Genomic DNA, 19,122 nt, shown 5'->3' with positions numbered 1-19,122 from the left:
GGAGTTTCCCATAGAAAAAGTTATGCACCAACTACGCATGGGGCATATAAATAAGCCCCATGGTCTCTGCCTGAAAATGGTGTGTGTTCTTTGAGAACATGGAACAAGCCAAATGCCAGAAAAAAAGGGCGACCAGGGAGCAGGGGTGGGAATCTCAACATAGGTATCATGTAGGATTAATTGTGTGGTAGAGCATCTGGGTAGGAATGTGCTTACCCTAATGTATTACAGGTGATGCTCACAATGGGCGCCAAAGAAGTTAATACTGTGGATATTTAAAATGTTTTTATTCCCCCTGGGCTGTTACCTTAAGTACAGGCAATATGGGGGGACTGTGTTGAATATGTTGGAAGTATAAGATAGATAGGGAGAGCTAAGGCGGATACACATTTGGTGCTGATTTGTTTGGGATTTCAACAACAACAGACTGACAAAGTCTTTAATGAAGAGGGACTGCCAGAGGATTATTGGCCAAGGGGCCCTAAATCAGTTATTTAACCTTTATCCTCTAAAGCCACACTTAAGGGCATAGGGCACTGGTAAGGATACTTCCCTAATGTTAAAGGGTCATTATGTCTAAAGAGCATGACCAAAAAAGACAGGCAATAATATGAGATGTATGCAATTTTATTCTTCCTGGATATAGATTAGTATAACCGAGCACTGTTAAATTAAATTAAGGGTTCCAATTCTGCTCAGTTCCCGAGGTGTGGAAATCCTAATATAGGAGACTAGTTTGATATATTTTGGCATGACCTTCTCTTGGTAATTATTAGGTTGACCATTATTGAGGCGTTTTTGTAGTTCAAATTGAGCCAAGCCCATTGATTAGCATGGCGAGTGGCACCTTCGCAATAAAGGAATTAATAAGCTACATTCTTAAATACATTTTATTTAAATGTTAGAGCTAAATCACTGATTACACAACTTCAGAATGATACTATCACTCCAGAGTAGTTTCAGACGCTCAGTAAAATGATAAAGCTTTGCATGTATGAACACCTATATCCCCGGGGGAATGGTGCAACCACATGTTTACCTAAACATTGGGATTTGTTAGATGTAGATGTTGTATATCCTCTTGAGTGTCTCAAAACAGTTGGGGTCATATGTATCAACAAACCCTTTTGCGATTCCTAAATAGCGATTTTTAAGGAATCGCTATTTAGGAATCGCAAAATGGTAAGTATGAAGAAATTCGCTTTTTTTAGCGATTCAATAATCTTCCTTATTTGCGAATTCGCATTTTGCGAATTCGCAATTAAGGAATAATTTCCAATGCATTCCTATGGGCCAGGAGGCCCATAGGAATGATTGCGAAATAATTCTCAAATTGCGAATTCGCAATTTGCTAATCGCAATTTGAGAATTATTTCAATGGGTGCAGGGGTGCCTCAAAGACACCCTGCTGCACCCCTGAAATGTACATGAGTGAGCATATGGCGCAAATACATGCCCCATGGGCATGTGTGTGCATCACATGCCACCTTCAAAAATGCCAAATTGTGCATTTTTGAAGAATTCGCAAGTTACCATCAACTACAAGTTGGTGGTAATTTGCGAATTCTTAACCATAATTCGTAGCCCAAAAATGCTACATACATAGCATTTAAGGAATCGCAAAACTGTGATTCCTTAAATGCTATGGCAAAATAAGGAATCGCAAATCTTTGCTATTCCTTATTTTGCGAATATTTCATACATACCAAAACATGCAAAAACGCCTTTTGTGATTCGCAAAAGGCTTCATACATATGGCCCTTGGATTTAAAGAACTGTATCAATTGTTTTTCTCATACTCTTTATTGCTACATCTTCTTTAAGTTTATATCATAGAGTATTGCAATGACACTTTAGCTATAGTTTATAATTTGGTATTAATGTAGGGTCATATGCCTGAAGTTCAAGATATTAAACAAATGCATATAAGCTTGAACTGTTTTCAGCAGTTCAAACGCAACATATGCACGTGAAACTGTTTGCAGCTTTGTAGTAACACGAGAGCCATCTTCTAGGATCTCTGATACCTCTTTATTGTGTTAATATGTGTGTTAGACCTGGCATCTTTTGGCGTGATTTCCCCTGTCTTTTTGATTCTGACTTTCTGTTTTCGACTGTGTGTTGCATTTCATTTTTGCTGTTTTTAGAACTCTGGACACTCTACCACTGCTGACCAGGGCTATAGTGCAAATGCTCCCTGTGTAAATTGTATTGGGTTATCCATGATTGGCATTTCTGTTTTACTGGTAAGTCCCTAGCAAAGTGCACCGGGTGTGCCCAGTTCCTGTAAATCAAATGCTACAAGTGGGCCTGCAGCAATGATTGTCACACCCACACGAGTAGCCCTGCAAACATGCCTCAGCCCTGCAACTGCAGTGTCTGTGTGTGCAATTTTAAACTGCTGTTTCGATCTAGCAAGTGCATCCATTTGCCAGGCCCAAACCTTCCCATTTATAACATATAAGTCTACCATAAGGTAGGCCCAAGGTATTTCTATGGGCAGGGTGCAGTGTATTTAGAAAGTAGGACATGTACTGTTGTGTTTTACCTGTCCCAATTGTGGAATTCTACTAATTTTGTTTGTCACTATTAGAAAGCCTATCTCTCCCATAAGGGGATTGACTTGAAATATCTTTTAAGTTTAATTTCCCATTGGGAGCTGATGGAGATTCGGAGTTTGGGGGTGTCTGAACTCACAATTTAATAATACATCTTTTGGTAAAGTTTTTTTTAAAACTGCATGATTGAAAATGCCACTTTTAGAAGAGGGCATTTTCTTGCTTAACCATTCTGTACCTCTAACTGTCTGTAGAGTCCATGTGTGGGTTAGGAATGGATGACAGTTGGGCCTTATTGCATTCCCTCTAGGTTGCCGCACAAAGGGAGCTGAGGTGTGCCTTGCATATCATGATGGCCCATCACAAGGCTGATGGGTTTTCCTGTGCTAGAGTGGTGGGAGGAGTTGTCACTGATACCTGAATAGGGCGGTGCCTGTCCTCACGGAAAGCTGTGTCAACCCCACTGTAGTGTGTATGGAGCCAGGTCAGGCAAAGGCAGGGTCTTGTGCACTACAAAGACTTTAGTTTGAAGTTTGTCTACTTCAAAGGCAGAAAGGGATATAGGTATTGGACCTCTAACACCCCAAAATCATGACAGCCCGAGTTCTTTCCACCGCCTCGCTGATGTCCTGGCACCCGCTCCAACACAACCCCTGCTTTGCGGCTGAAGAATTGATGCAGCCGCTAGGACACAGCACATCTGTATTTTTGACGCATCGTACTTTGAGGCTGTCTCTTCATCAACAGTGCCCAGCAGTAAGGAATCGAGGTTGGCTATCCAGAGATCGAGGCATCGCCTCCCCTTCCAGTAAGGAGTCAACGCATCACCTCCCCTGACAGTAAGGAACCGATGCATCATCTCCCCTGTGAGTAAGAAACTTAAGAATCACTTTGTTTTTACTGTGCCTGTTTTCGTCTTTGAACTTTGAGACCTCAGGTAAATCAATTTAATCCACCGTGCATCATTGCCCTTTATCATCACCTTTGAATTCATCTTGAAGTAATTCAGTTCAGCGTGTCCCATTCACAAAAATTACTTTTCTCTAGGTTCTAATATGGATAATTTTGCCCCATTGGAATCAACAATATTGGCCATATTTAAATGGTACCTGACAGCTGACTTGTCTCTTCGCACACTGATATCATTGTCTTCATTGCAGGAATGGGGGGTGTAGAGCCCTCGTGGCTCCTACGTTCTGGTAGGCCAGAATATGACTGTACAGTATGTCAGCTAATGAAACGCACAGTCACTGGATACTTGGCTCCCTTGGAAGTGCCCCAACCAGTCACCCCAGCCTTTATTTATACATCTGGCTGCATCTGGCCTTTAGGCTGTAACAGTACTACAATGTATGGTGGAGGCCAGACAGTACTCTACATCCCATACAACCATTATTTCGAAACAAAATCAAACTGTCTGAACAACTGGCTCGGTGCTGGGCTGGAGACAAAACCATGTTTCTGGTCTGGCCCCTGCACATTTCTTGACAATCTTGGGTTGACCGAAGGGTTAAACTGTGGCCCCGGATTCTGATGACTGCTAGTAGGCTGGCCATCCTCCGTTTTACCCAGCTGGTTGAGGGACTACATCTGGTACGAGCCATCACAGGGTCAGTTGGCACCTCGTCTTCAGCCAGCTCTGCGTCCCAGCCCGCTGGAGCAACACCCTGTCTCTTGAGTGAAGGTGACATTTGCTTGAACCAGAACACTTTCCTGATCATAGTGGATTGCTCCTGATGCATGCTGGCCATAGTCCGCTGGATCTCTATAACTATCCACAACTCCCTCTCGAATGCTCTGCAGAACTTTCACCCTGGACGGGAATCCCTCACAACCACTCGGTCGCACACGATAGATCCGGGCCAATGGCCTGCCAGCTTGACTAGCTTGGCTGTTGGTTTTCCTTTTAGTCTACCACATCGCTTTCACATTCAGGACCACTGGTTGACAGCTGGGTCCAGCGGGGATACTGTCCTTGGTAGACTGCTGGATCAGCAGGCTCATTGGTGGACAGTTTGTGGTGCTATACGGAGTCGTCCGATGTGCCCACAGGAATCAATGGAGGCAGCACTCTCCATCTTCACCCTGCTCCACTCCTTTGCAGAGTGCTCTATTCAATGCACACATAAAGCGTTTCACCTCCCCATTCACCTTGGGCCACTGTGGGATCACTTTACAATGTTGGATGTTAAGTAAACTCAAATACCGCTTGAAGTCTTGCACTTGGAATGGAGGCCCATTTTCCTTCTTGATTTTGTCAGGCAGTTCAAATGTGGCAAAGGCTTTCTCAAGGATTGGCTGTACCTTAGAAAATGCTCTGGACTGTACCAGCTTTAACAGTGGATACTTCATGTGACAGTGAACTGCCCATCGGGGAAACTCCCAAAGTCCATGCTAGTCAGGACCAGGTTCTCTGGCCAGGCTTTTCAGTTAGTTTGGGGAGGTTGTGGTTCCCTACTTGTGATCGTGTTGGAGTGACAACAATAGGTCCAATCCGGTAAACCAAACTTTGTTGCACAGTTGTGCCTTTATTTTCACCACCCCTTGGTGCCCTTGGTGTGCTAAGCAGAGCACACTCACCCACAGGCAGCGGGGCATCACAATGCACCTCCATCTCAGTAGCAGCCCTTCACTCTTGGTGCTCAGTTCATCTTGACTCTGAGCCATCGTCGTCTGTTTAATTGGAACTAATGAGAGAGCTTCCTTGGCCTTGAATAGACTTGTGCTCAGCATGGTCACCTCTATGATTTCCTCAATTGAGAGTGCTCAGGGGCACACATTGTGCATGGCAATTCGCACAAATTCTTCCACCCCTCATCTTCTTCACGCCGAGAGTTGACCTGCTCCTCCTGGGGATGACGAGAGAGATAGACAGCTGGGGTTGTTAAATTAATCTGGCTGCAGCTGTACGGCCTGTCACTCAATGCTGGGCGCACATGTAGAGAGATCTCTGCAAATACCAGGACTAGTGGCTTGTAGTCCATCATAATTTGGAACTGCTGAACCTCACAAATACAGGTGGAAGTGGTGACACAACCATCTGATAGCCAGCGCCTCTCGCTCAATCTGAGCATATTGAGTTTCCATGCCCAACAGTGCTATGCTGGCATACGCAATGATGACATATGACCCTGCACTTTTTTCCTGCAAGAGGGCAGCTTGTAGCCCAATGGGGCTAGCATCCACCACAAGTTCTGTCTTGTGACGCGAGTCGATGTATGCTATAGTGGCGTTAGCCAGAAGTGTGTCTTTCACCAGACGAGAAGAAGAGCATTGATCGGACTCTTGGTGGCTGCATACTGTGGAAATCCCTCCCACCAAAACTAAGCAACACATATGGTGATTTGAAATAAAGATAGGAAGTAAAGACTTGGCTTTTGCTAACTAATTATGCAGACCAGGTCCACTGCTTTGTTTTGTCAAACTAAAGAACTACACTATTCGAACCCAAAGAACAGATGATTCATGCAAAAGCTACGTAATCAGTCGTTTTAGGTAGCTTTAGACATGGAAGCTTGCAAATTGATCAGCGGCATTTCCTGCCGAGTGCCCCACCATTGGCTATGGGTGAACTCTGAAGGGCCTGGCCCTTGACAATGGATGCATTCATCTTGTGCATGCATTAAGTATATTTCTATTTCCCCTGAACTTCTTTTAGATCACTTAACATGATTATCTGAATGCATTTGATGCCCTTGGTCACTCCTGCCTTGTTCCTGGGTGAATATTTCATTGCATTTATGAGATGTCCCTTTAGACCACTCATCATGTCCGCCCATAGCGAGTACATGCTGGGACTGTCTATCTGTAACTCCTGGTTGACCCAATAGAGTTTCAGTCTGGCAGCCAGTAACCAGTGCAAGCTTCTCCGCTGTTCTCTCTTGAATTACCTCTATGGTGCACTTCCATGACCCTCTGTATCCACCCGCTTGGTCACAGCCCTTTACTAGGAAACACTCAATCTAGATGTTTACTCCAGCAGCCTGCAATCAGGGAATGCCTACAATGACCCTCTGTCACTCCTGGGCGGACCGTAACCAATATTTCCAATGTCCGAGCCTCACCCCTGCGTGCCTGGGGGTAGCTCACAGTCACACCTACATGGGCACTCGGAATCACTAGACATGGCTACTGTATAGAGTTTATTTTAAAGGTAATTCTGATGTCACTCCAGGGATTACTTAGCAATTTGCTATGACAGTCTGTACACAGTGAATGCCAAGTACTGACCATTTTGTACAGGAACAATACTCCAGATTCTACAGGAACATTACTCTAAATTCTTGGCACAGCACCAGAAGAGGACTAGCCCAAAGTTTTTTGTTTATTTCTTGAATTTTGGAATTTCTGCAGAGAGCATGTCTTTATTCTTTGAGTTTGTGTTTTTTTTCTAGAACTATTAACTCCTCTGCTAGGCAATGTGGAGAGTCGCCTACCATGCGCTTTGGCTCCAATTCGGGGATATAAAGCACTATTCAGATACAATACAATCTATATCTATACTACTATTATAAAGAGAGAACTTGCACCTTTGAGCCAGGTAAACTCAAAAACGACTCCACCAATCTGAACACCCAAGACATCTTAGAAAACCTCAGGGCAAGCAGAAGGACATAGGCTACATAAAAATAAAAAATAAAACGTTGTTTAAAATATTTAGAAATAAAAATAAAGTAGTCCCTTGCAAGTAGCGCCGGCCACGACGTATGCGTGAGGGGAGTAGCGTCGTTCAAGAGCAACAGGAAGAGCGAGGACATGAGCGCCGGGAGGAGTGTCTGCGTGAGGGGAGGAGCGGAGTTCACCAGCAACAGGAAGAGGGGAGAACATGAGCGCCGGGAGGAGCTGCGGAGCGGCGGGAAGCGGAGGAGCAGTGGCAGCACGGGGAGTAGCAGCGGATGAGGTAGCTGACAAGCGGTCAAGCAGTGGAGAGGTAAACACTACAGCGTAGGGAGGAGCGGCGGATGAGGTAAGTCGGGACCTGGGGGGGGGGGTTACAAAGCCGGGGCGGGAGGCTCAAGGCACGAGGCGCGAGGCGGGAGGCGGGAGGCAGTAGGCGCTATGCCCAATGTCGGGGCGGGGGGCGGGAGGCTCAAGGCACAAGGCTCAAGGCGGGTGGGGGTATGGCCAATGTCGGGGCGGGAGGGAGGCGGACTGGGCAATGTCGGGTGGGGTGCACAGAGGCTTAAAATGCTGCCCCCAGCCTCCTTCTGCCCCGGGCAAAGCCAGGGCGGGCTGCTAGTCAATACAATAAAAATAATAAAGTTCCAATTGTAAACAGTTTAAAAACAAATAAGGAAACATAATCAACACGTAAATCCAAAACACTATACGTAAATCCAAAACATTACAGACATCTTTATTTAAAGCAATGTCTTGTAAGATTACATGGGAAAGAGAGACACTCCCCATTTTGCAGGTCCGGTTAATTAGATTTCTGAGAAGCAAGTAACACCTCTTACAAAGTTTCACTAAATTCCAATAATGTGCCGTCTGGGAAACTACAACTTCATCAAACGTGGGAAAATAATGGGCGCTCTATTGGAACGAGCATTTCTCCTATTTCAGCTCATTAACAACTTTAAACCAGGAATCGGATTACACAACAGCATGCAGGCCTAACACACAGCATGCACTCAGCAACTTAAACGACTGGACCGGACGGTCCTGACTTGAGACTCACCTGCAGACAGGGGGCTAGAAATAATTAAATTCTCTTTTTCTCTGTCGTTGACTCACTCATCTCTCTCTTCCTCTGAGATCACGAGATGGATGCCTGCCTCCTTGACCTCGCATGCGCACTTTGCGCGAGCCCGGCCCCAAATCCAGACCCCAACCTAAGGGGTGAACTACACGGGGAACATCCTTTACAACGAATGTTTTACAACGCGGTACCATTACCACGCAAGTTTTACAACGGAAGTCGTTACAACGACTTTCGCTGGAGGGTACTCTAGGATAGGGAATAGTTTAATTTACTATCCAACACCTTCCCTACTATGCACGGGACTGGAGTTGGAATAGTAAATGAAACTATTCACTATTGTAACGACTTGCATTGTAAATCCTGAGTCGTAACGGTACGCGTTGTAAAAGCACGCGTTGTACCGTCATACATCCAACTACACAAGACACAATTTATACCATCATGTGAAAAATACAAATGATTGTTACTGTCCTTATAATTTATTTTTAAATTCAGGAGAAATGTGCCCATAAATTGACAGGTAAATGTTTGATTTGAATTTTGATTGGAACTGCAGATACATTTTTACCTACAGCTTCTAAAAATATTTAACTGTCGGAGGAGTTAGATTTTTTTGTTGAAATGTACAATCAGTACATTTGACTGGTATTTTCAAAGTAAGTGCACATGGCAGAGAAGTGAAAGGCTTTGGTAATATATGCGAGTCTAGTAAAGTTCTGCTCTTCCGATAGGTATTGTACTTTCATTATCAGTATCAGCAATGAGCCACACGTTCCTGAGAGCACATCGATAATTACTGCAATATTGTTTAAGATATCAATATGTACTACAATTGGCCACATATACCTATGAATCTTATATCAGCTAAACCACGAAGGTCATGCGATATAATGCTCTGAGTGGTACCGGAAAAGGAGTTAGTCTGTTCTACATCCCAATACTTGCTACAAATAAATACACATTCAGATAATTGTAGCTACATTTGAGAAATGAAATGATAGCGCAACATAGACCAAGCATTGGCAAAGGAAATGGGTCTGGATTACAAATGAAAATGCCTCTTCAGTCACCAATTAGCCACTCAAAAAGTCATACTACATGCACACTGCCACTCATATGTGCACGGAGAGACCATTCATCCATCCATTGACTCGTTTTGTATTCACTCATTTACCGATGCTCAATAAAACAAACACACCAACCCAACAAACATTTGGAAAATACATTAAAACAAACATAAAAGTAGAAAAAAACATGCCACCATCGGAACTTGGTAGGCTATGCTTGGAATGAGAAAATAATATTAAACGTATCAGCTGGTGGCCTATGTGGGAAGGAATTACACATAGGGTATAATTTTTTTTAAAGTACAAGCATAGCTGCCATATTTAGAAGCAATGAATTGGCTAACTTGGAGCAGTAAAAACAATGATGCTTTATGCACAACACTACGCCAAGATGATTGCTCAGTAAACATTGCACTGGGTGACCATCTTAGAATGTTAAAGTGCACCTTTTTATTACAGTTGTGCTATTCCAAATAAATTAATATGATGTATCTAAACATGCCTGCCATCTTGTAACTCCAAAACAGTTAATTGACATTGACTGTACCATTCCTAGAAGGTAAGCCCGTTCATAAATAATGGTTGCACTGCACGCAGCGCACTGTTGTTGAAATGAGTGGTAAGTGAGCGGCCTTGGTAGGACTATCTGATGAGCTGCTAGATACCCTACAAATAAAAAAATAAAAATGAAAGGGGACCTATAAAAGGAAACAATTGAAAACCACAGGACTGGCCGCATATATGCACTCTAATTTTCAAGCAGATGTGCACATATATGAAAAAATGCCTCTGCTCACACAGCAATAGATCTAATGGCAGTAACAGACTAAACAAATTCCCTTACATCATGTGGTCACGGTGAGGAGATTTGAACAGACAGAATAGAGATGTCCGAAAGATTCTTTATGTATGTAAGTTTTTTATATTACAAGAACCGACAGACAATCACACCTATCAGACCCTCCTAAGAGGGTTTAGCAAGGTTTATCACAGTGAAAATCCTAAACCCCAGGTATAAATTCTCCCTTAAAGGCCTATTGGCTTTAACACATGCCTTCCAAAATAAATAAGTCAGGCCTATTGTCCTTGTTGTTATTTTTCCTAATAAACCGAGTGGACCTAGGGTATCTGGCATAACTTTCAATAATTAACCAATCAAGCCTATACCCTTTATCTTTTCATTTGACCAGAACCACCTCCGGCCTATTATATTGAGCATAAGATTTCCTACTAACTAACTATCAACATACAGACATTAAAAAAATATACAATGTTAGAGTTGGAAAACCATCACTTCCTTAGAAAGCTTAAAAGGGATTCTCACACCTTGCCTATGACAGCAATTTATGAGAGTCCATGTAGTGCAGTACTTGTCGACACAGTGTAATAACAATGCACTCTAATAGGGTTTAAAATACCTTCTTCATAGTAAATAGGTCACACCTACCACTTTGTTACATTTTGTCAGAACTATGGCACCTGTCATAGCTTCTTTCCAATGAACCAGTCAGACCTATAGCCTTTACCTTTGGCTTGTCACTATTAAAAAGTTAGGCCTACTGTATTAAGAACACGCTTTACCACAAGGCTACAAAGTCATAAAATTACAAATAGACGCGAAATTTCAGCAGGCAAGGGGATATACAAACCCTCTTACAATGGCAAACATGGATTCTGTAAAGACAAATCGACTGCAAAGATTTGCGGGGGAGGGGGGGGGGGGTAAATACCCGGAAAGGCCTGGCCTACTATAGATACTGAGATCTCATCTAACAAAAAATAAAAATATAAAGGCAGATAGGCAGTCTTTAACTCATGTAGTGACAACCCACCCTTAAATGCCTATTGGTTTTAACACATGCTTTTCATATTAAATATGGTATGTCTACTATCGCTGTAATAAAAGATCAGTCATTGCATCTCACATTTTCCTAAATGAACCAGTGTGGCCTCTGACCTTTGTCACTGGCTTGTCACCGTCACCAACACAGCAGCACTATTGCAAAACTAAACATGCATTGGCAAAGCCATTAGATCTTGCGTTTAAAATGTGAGTACCATGCTATTGGCTTTACCTATATTTGTTTGTAAACCATTGATTAAAAAAAAAATCTAATTGTTAGGCGAGAAAGAGATTTTCGTAAAGTATCTAAAAACCATACCTTAAATTCAACATTTTCAAACTTGATAAGCAGCTTTGTTTATTTTTCAACTATTCTTTACGCAGGAAAAAGTGAACATAATTTAAAAAGAAGGAAGTCTTAGAATTCAAAGGTAACTGCTTGCCCGGCCCTAACTTACTTCACACAAACTTGCAAATAAAACAAATGCCCTGCCATTTGATGTTCTGCATCAGCCAGGGAAGAGAATGTGCAGCAAACCACATATTCCCAGCGACATAAATGCTGCCCTTGTTGCAAAGACCTGGGCTTTTATCACCTTAGCAGCTATGGAACGTCCAGCTCCAGTGCTGAACGTTCCATTGCGCAGGTGAGGTTCGAACGTCCAACGTCCGACGGCAGCACTCCCGAGGTAGTGGTGCCGTCGGCCATTGGACTAGGCGCAGCACTTATGAGGTTAAACAACGTGTACAACACAGGGAATAAAAAAACAATCTATATAGTCTGCACTTTATTCAAACCACTGCAAAAATATTTCTGTTGTTGTGCTTTTACAGATATGAATCAATCGCTGGCAAAAAACATAACTGTTGCTGCGCTTAACCCCTTCCACGCTGATGACGAGCTGGGCTCGTCATGAATAATGTAAAATAGCAATTTCCAGCACAGGAGGGGAATTGCCTTAGCAGCCAAGGTGTTAAGGACAATCTGAGAGGAGTGGGGAGCAACACTGAGGACGCAGCGAGTGGGATATGAGGGGAAGAAGCAATATATTTAGGCGATGGCAAGAAACATATGCACTTCCATGGAGTGCTCAAAGAAAAGAAATTGTTCCATGATCTGAGCTGTGGAAAGATAAAACTCATTCAATCAAAAAGGCGGTAAAGAAGTTATGCTCTAGGGAAGTGTCAACCACAAGGAGAAGACGGAAAGTCATCAAATAAGAAGCAATCAAATGAGATTGACAAAAAAGCCAGTCAATGATACGCGATGGGCCAACCCAAAGCCCACTTCAAGTATTGCCATTGTACACAACAAGTTCTCAGCAGCAGGCAACTACAAGCTATCTGAGCCCAGATACCCCCTCTGCTAGTCCAGACTTCAACTTGCATTCATCCCACCAATATGGAAAACCACATTGTGTGGTCGAGCCTTCTTCTACATCACTTCTAAAGCATGAAACGACCTTTCTTACACATAAAGTCTTGACTTCTGCATGATGCTATAGACCTGGCTTGTCAGGTAAAATTAAAGATGTACATGTCCTGCCGGTGAAAAACCTCCAAAGTTGTTTTTCACTATGACAAGGCTGGGTCTACCCTACAAAACACTGGGTTACATTATAATCTTTTATAATGCATAACTTCAGTTTGGGAGCAGCTGGAAACATGATTGAAGGATTAATTTGAACAATAATTCAAAATGGAACTTAATTGTAAAGTCGGATTTTATATTACTGTTTTGGAAATGACAGACTTCGGGAGTTGTCATTTTCCTGCACAAGCCAAATGTTCCTTTCTGCCAGTGTCACCTGCCTTGTGATGTCTCCCCTGGAGTGTTATGTGTATGTTGTATCTTGAGTCTTCCTGCTGCTCAGCTAGAATGCATGTGATGTGGAATGTTGGATGAATGGAATGTTAGTGGTTTGTGAATGTCAGTTGGGTGAGGACATGCATTCTAGCTGAGCAGCAGGAAGACATAAGATACAACAGTGTACTACTCCCAGAAAGTGGACAAAGGGCCTAGGAAGTGAGAAGAGGTGTTCCGCTCCTGAGGAAGAAAGCCTGGGGTTGCCCCGAGACCCTACCTGAGATTCAAAGGCGGTCGACTCGGTCACAGGCTGATGCAGCTTACACCTGGACCTTCCTGTCCTTTGTCTCACCTAACCCTATGAGGGTAGAGGAACTGGCCAGAACTGGTTAAGGGGTTTAACAAAGGCTTGCCCTCCACTCACAGGCTGTCACTTGGCATAAAAATGGACCGCACAGACCTCCCAGAATGCTCCTTGACCTGTGTGAGTCAGAAGGACAGCCCTGCTGTCTGAAGAACCTGAAGGAAGATTGGATCTGCTTGCCTTGAACCCAGGAACCCAAACGTGACTCCAAGGGTCAGTTGGCTGACCTCCTATTAGAGCTATAGGGACACACCAAGCATCCAGCTGGGATAGGCTCCTGCGAATTTGAGGGAAGAGAAGTGGTTGCTGCACCTTAAGTGTGCATGACGGTTTGGCCTACCATCTTGGGCCGGCCAAACAGTCAAGCACACTTTACATGTACTCCCCGGACTGTAATGCAAAGCCTGGGTGGAGAACATGTACAGGCTGTCAGTCTCTGTCATGTTTGCCCTGCCCATTCCCGCCCTAACCTGGCTGCAAGAGACTAAAAAGAAAATTTGAATAACTTCTGTTATTATCATTTTTCCTTTTACACTGCGACGCTCCTCCACCTTATCAGAGGAGCCACCACTGTGGAAAGAGACAAACTCTTTTATCAGTAGTGCTTCTTGAAGCTCTTTATCTGTTGATATAGTGAGGGCTATGAGACTGTGCTGTCATGCCAGTCCTAATCAGGATTTGAGTCAAATTACACGTCATTTTCAAAACACTTCACTAGGTGAATAACTCAGTTTATAAAGCTCTTTGAAGATGTTTTAATTGTTTTGTTGATCACAACAAATAATAAGCAAAGAAAGACTCACACATATATATATATATATATATATATATATATATATGCGAAATAAGTTGTAATTAATAATAGTGGACTCACCTATACTTAAAGCACACACCCAGATCTCAAGATGTTGTTTCAGAATTAATAATTGCAGACTGTCATAAGGTATTTATGATGCAATCATGTCCACCACCCAACCCCGGAGCAAAGTTATCAAAGAATCAGCTGTTGGGTTTTCCTGAGGTGAATTAAAAAAATATATTTAAGTATGTTAAACCTGGAACCTGTCGTCTTCGTCAATGACCTGAATTAAAAACGTTCCCATCATAGTCGGGTTGGGCAGGTCACACTAATCACTACACACAGCACATTCCATGAAAATGTGTCAACAGTGGTACCTCCTCCCTTATAACAATGCTGTTCATGATCACACTCATTCAGCTCCAAAAATGTCAGCCTCAGAGACTGTACAGTCACGTCTTTTTTGGGTCTTGGTCAGAGCCACTGGAAATATGTGATTATGTGGCAGCTGCAATTTTAGCATAGTTATAGGTTTGCCACATTTGCACACATACACATAATCCATCATCTGCTGCATAAGTTTCAGATTTGAACCAAAAAACATTTTTTTCTAGCTCAAACTGTTCAAAAGTTACTAAAAATGCAGCGACACTAGTTGCCACACGATGGCGGCGAAAAAACGGATTGGTCATGTTTCTGTTGTTTATTGCTTATTTGGGTGTTAAAGTGGTACTAATAACGTGCAGCTAATGCCCAGACAGTGTTTCCAAGTTTAAAAATTATGAAATAATGAACTAATACTATTTCTAAATGTGCTACGTTATGCAGCATAATTTGCATTTTCTTGCTGCATAATTGACTCATACCTGCCACATAATTTGGCCCTCTCCTGCCTCATAATTCCAGTGTCCCTTGTCATGGGTAGAATTAATTCTAATATCTTGCATCGGTTCTCACATCAAAGCACTCTAATGGTCTCTCCTAAGGATTTCTGCATTTCAAAACTTAAAATCCCCGTCCCCACCCATCATCCCGCCAGAAGTTAGAAGTGAATAAAAAGTGGCTTACTCAGTTTCACAGACATAGATTTTGCAAAATCATGGTTGTCGGTGCAGCTTTTGATAAGCGATTAGATTAGTGTTGCAACATGAAAGCCTAAGTGTAAACTGCCATTATCTATAGAAGCACGCAAATCGTGAAACGTCTAGTCAGCAAAAATGGATATGCTCACTAGGCAGGTGGAAGCTTAATTCCAAATCTGTGATCATTCAGTCTTTGGTCTCTCTACTGAGACTGCCAAAAGAGATGAATTAATGAATGAATTGATGAATTAAATGATAATTCAATGACACATTGAATTATCATTTAATTCATCAAATCAATAGACTTATAGGAGTTTTGTGAACATTACAAATGTAAATCATATTGATTCAGTGATGTAATGTATTTTTATTTATTTTTCAACAGCCCTGATGATGTCCGCCATCGGACGAAACACGTCGGCTGTTTAATGTTTTGATTAACGGTTGCTTTTTTGGACTTACTGAAAAAACATTGAATTTGAATTGAGAAGCTATCGTCATTTTGTGTCTAACACTTGAATAAAGAAAAGTTTTGGGAATCAACGACTTTGACCCCGTGATACTTATACAAAGTGGAAGTCGCTCCCTCAAGTCATTGGAAAGTATAGACAACATGATCTGCAAGGCTTATTTTTTCCTCACAAAAGGTCCAACATACAAAAAAGGAAAAGCACACTATGCTAAGGAACAAAAACACTTAAAGAGCTATGGTAAGCATGGACTATATATCGTCGAATAAATGTCAACATTTAGATATTTTAGCGTTTCTTTCTGGTAATGCATGTTGCTTTTTACCAAAAAAAAACCCTTTAGGCAAATGCATTTGTTAAAGGCTGTTAATTTCAGCGATCTCACTAAAGTGGCTAAGAAAGGTTCAGTTCTTTTTCTTGTCATTGCCCTTGGACCTCTGGAACCTCCTGTCTGAAGCCCAATGTTCTAGTGTTAAAGTAAAAGGCAACCTGAAGCAAGAGAGATTCGCGCTGTGACGCATGCATGCTATTAGGACCCCTCGGGCTGGCTCTAAAAACACCACATCTAATGTCGATTCAGAGGGTTGACGGGTGCAATGCTCCCTAACCCGCTGGCTCCCTGACCCCTGCGCCATCCCTCCGTCATTGTGTTCCACCTGGCTTGCAATGATCATGCAAGGTCTCCATACTCACTGTCAGTTGAACAGCTGTCAAAGGCCCAACTGCAACTGCAACTGCACCCGACCAGGACAGCAAGGAGAAAACAGGTCTTCATGGCTGCCTCTCGAAGTAGGAATTCTGGAGACTTCCAGCAACTCTATGGGTATATTCGGGGGGCAAGCCTGCTGAAGGCTGTCAGAAAGCTCTGAACCAATCAGAGGGTAGGATAGGGAGGAGACATCATTAGCAGGTTGTACCACTTTTCGGGGAGAGAGACGCTTCTTCACTGTACAGCCCGAAGCATCCGTGAGCTGGTGCTCGAGGTGTGGTGACTGTCAATGAGTTGTGACATTCTGTCAGGTGACTTCCCAACATGCCTGGGGCGCAGTTGGGCTCCCAGGCAGCACCGCCTCGATGAGATGGGACGGTGTTGACTGTGTGACGCTGGGAGAGGCCCAGCTCAGTTACAGACCACACCACATTGGGCACATGACAGACTCCGGAAGAATTCAGAAGTCAAACTAGACAAACACGTTCCATTAAAAAAAATCATATAATTAAAAGAAGATATGTACCTGCCTGCATTCATAAAACTTGATTCATGAGAAGAAAGCAGTAGGTGTCATACATTCCACAATTGCAGCATCTACATACTTGGGGAGCAGCTGCAACCAGAAATGTTGAACATGTAAATGTTTCCTATCAATTGCCTGTTTGGACATTGAATATCCCGAATTGTCCCCCCCGAACGGTGAATGCCTACGTGGCTTACAAGATTAGGGGTTTCGAACTTCTCACTTTTGAGGTCTTGCTCTATGGAGGTTAGTACAATATGACAAGTTGCATTTTGAAATTGCAGCAGTCCGCCGTTTTGCTCTGGGCACCCAGCCCAGCTCAGTCATTCAGGAAGAGGGCAAAGAGGCTGAAGACATCTTCAGGAGGCGTCTTCCTTCTTCTTGCCTGTTGGGGCCTGGAAAGAGCCAAGTGCCACAAATTCTGCTTCTCAGCATTCCAGTTCGCCCAGCAGGGACCCAAAAAAACCAGTCAAGTAGGTATGTCACCCTGGAGCAGCGCAATTTAGGATCCACCCTTATACATTACAGATATGCAATTATATACTATTTGCAGACATTATATTTACTATGTGCCTTAACTTTATTAACATATCTGAAGCATTTAAACATATGAATGGATTGAAACCATTGTAGGGATTTGAGATGCATAGACATATACACTATGTTCAGTTGCAACACCTAAAGGTGTACTCTTTACACATGTTTTACATTTATTCTTCAAGTTATATATGTGTATGTATAATCGTGTATTAAAAGGGCATATTACATTCTCATCTAAACTTAGCTTGACTACAGGCCTCGATTGAAATGCTTTTTTCTTTGACAGCATATTCTCTCCTTCTTTGTAGGTGTGTTATCATGATTCTCAATAGTTAGAGAAAGGCTTGTTGTTTGTTTTAAACTGCTTATAGTGAGTCCTGGAGGGAAGAACATGGCTGTGAATGGGGGAATTAATGGTCTAAATAAGTTTTTTGTTCATCATGTACCAGAAAGGAGAGATGCTTAAGGTTGAGAACTACAGTCCAAGTTTCCATGTGACAGGAAACTGAAGGGATGTTGCAGTTGCTCTCTCGAATATTGATTAGGTTGGTTCCTGGTGGTATGAAAGGACTAAGAATGTTTCTGAATCTCCCAGGTGTCATTGGTACCTCTGGGTACATTCACCTCACAAGTCCTGCTGGTGCACTTCTGTTTGTATTGCTAGAGCACATTTTGTGCCTGCTCTCCCTTTTGCGCCTGGCCATGCCTCATGCAGCTAGTAGTTTCTTGGCCCCCTTTTGGGTTGCCCTTATTCCCTTTTTTGCTAGGCCTGTTAAACCTACTACTTTAGTGTCAGTCCCCCACCAAACTCCAGGTTGCCCTAATGCTGCTTCTGAGAAGGCCTCACAAACCTACTACTGTAAACATTAGCTCCCTCCCCCGTTCCCCTATCTCTGCTTGTAGGTACACCTCTCACACCTAGTATTGCTGTATGATTGCCTCTTCATATGTAGCTGTTACTCCTCTTCTGGATAGGACTCACAGACTTACTACTGTAGTATCTGGGTCGAAATTTAAGTTGACCTGTCCCCCTTTCGGCATGGCCTCTCAGTCTGATTACTGTAATGTTGAGAATCCGTATCGGATTGGTTTATCTCTGTTTCCGGGCATGCTTCTCAGACCTACTACTGTTAGTGCTAGGTCTCTCCCTAAGTTGACCCTATGCCTACTTGGGGATGCCATACATACCTCTGGGTAGCCTGGGTATATCACCACCACTCTTGTTCAGTTTTGGGTATCCCATTTAGGCTGTCTGGGGTATTGCTTGCTTAGATGTAGGGTTGCCTTCCTCTGTTCTTGGTGTAGACCTTCTCACATACTATATGTACTGTTCTTGGGTTTCCCTTTTTACTATTTCTACTTGCTTTACTGTAATAACCTCCAGACAAGGGGAGCTATCAGCAGTGCTTAATCTTAGCCGGAGATTACCGGTTGGTGGCACAACATTTATTTTTGGGGACCAGATCTATTTTTCCACATCAGAAATTTTCCTAGAGCGAAAGTGGGAAAACACACACATTTGAAAGCAGGTGCAACAGAAAGGTAGAAACAAGGACACAGCAAAACTGAGATAAAGTAGAAAGGCGTGTTTGGTAAGGGATTAAAGAGGCATACTGTGGATTTAAGGATACCAGTCTTGGCAAGCAGTGTGCT

The 19,122-nt window shown here is 42.9% G+C and overlaps 1 protein-coding gene across 7 annotated transcripts in view; it reads right to left on the bottom strand.

Moving 5' to 3' along the window:
• The window catches only part of LOC147748965 (uridylate-specific endoribonuclease-like), a 246,155-nt gene extending 229,511 nt beyond the window's left edge, over nt 1-16,644 (bottom strand). For 6 of the 7 annotated variants that reach the window (XM_086964669.1, XM_086964676.1, XM_086964658.1 and 3 more), the window contains exon 1: nt 16,388-16,541. In XM_086964669.1, coding sequence (XP_086820795.1) covers nt 16,388-16,469 — 82 coding nt within the window. In that variant the 5' untranslated portion in view covers nt 16,470-16,541. Of the gene's footprint in view, nt 1-16,387 lie in introns of all 7 variants that reach the window. The other variant, XM_086964643.1, reaches the window with a different exon arrangement.
• Nucleotides 16,645-19,122: the final 2,478 nt, after the last annotated feature.

Source organism: Lissotriton vulgaris, chromosome 1_1 (genome assembly GCF_964263255.1).
Source record: "Lissotriton vulgaris chromosome 1_1, aLisVul1.2, whole genome shotgun sequence".
In the NCBI taxonomy this organism is placed as follows: Eukaryota; Metazoa; Chordata; class Amphibia; order Caudata; family Salamandridae; genus Lissotriton; species Lissotriton vulgaris.
This window is presented reverse-complemented; position numbering and strand designations above follow the sequence as displayed.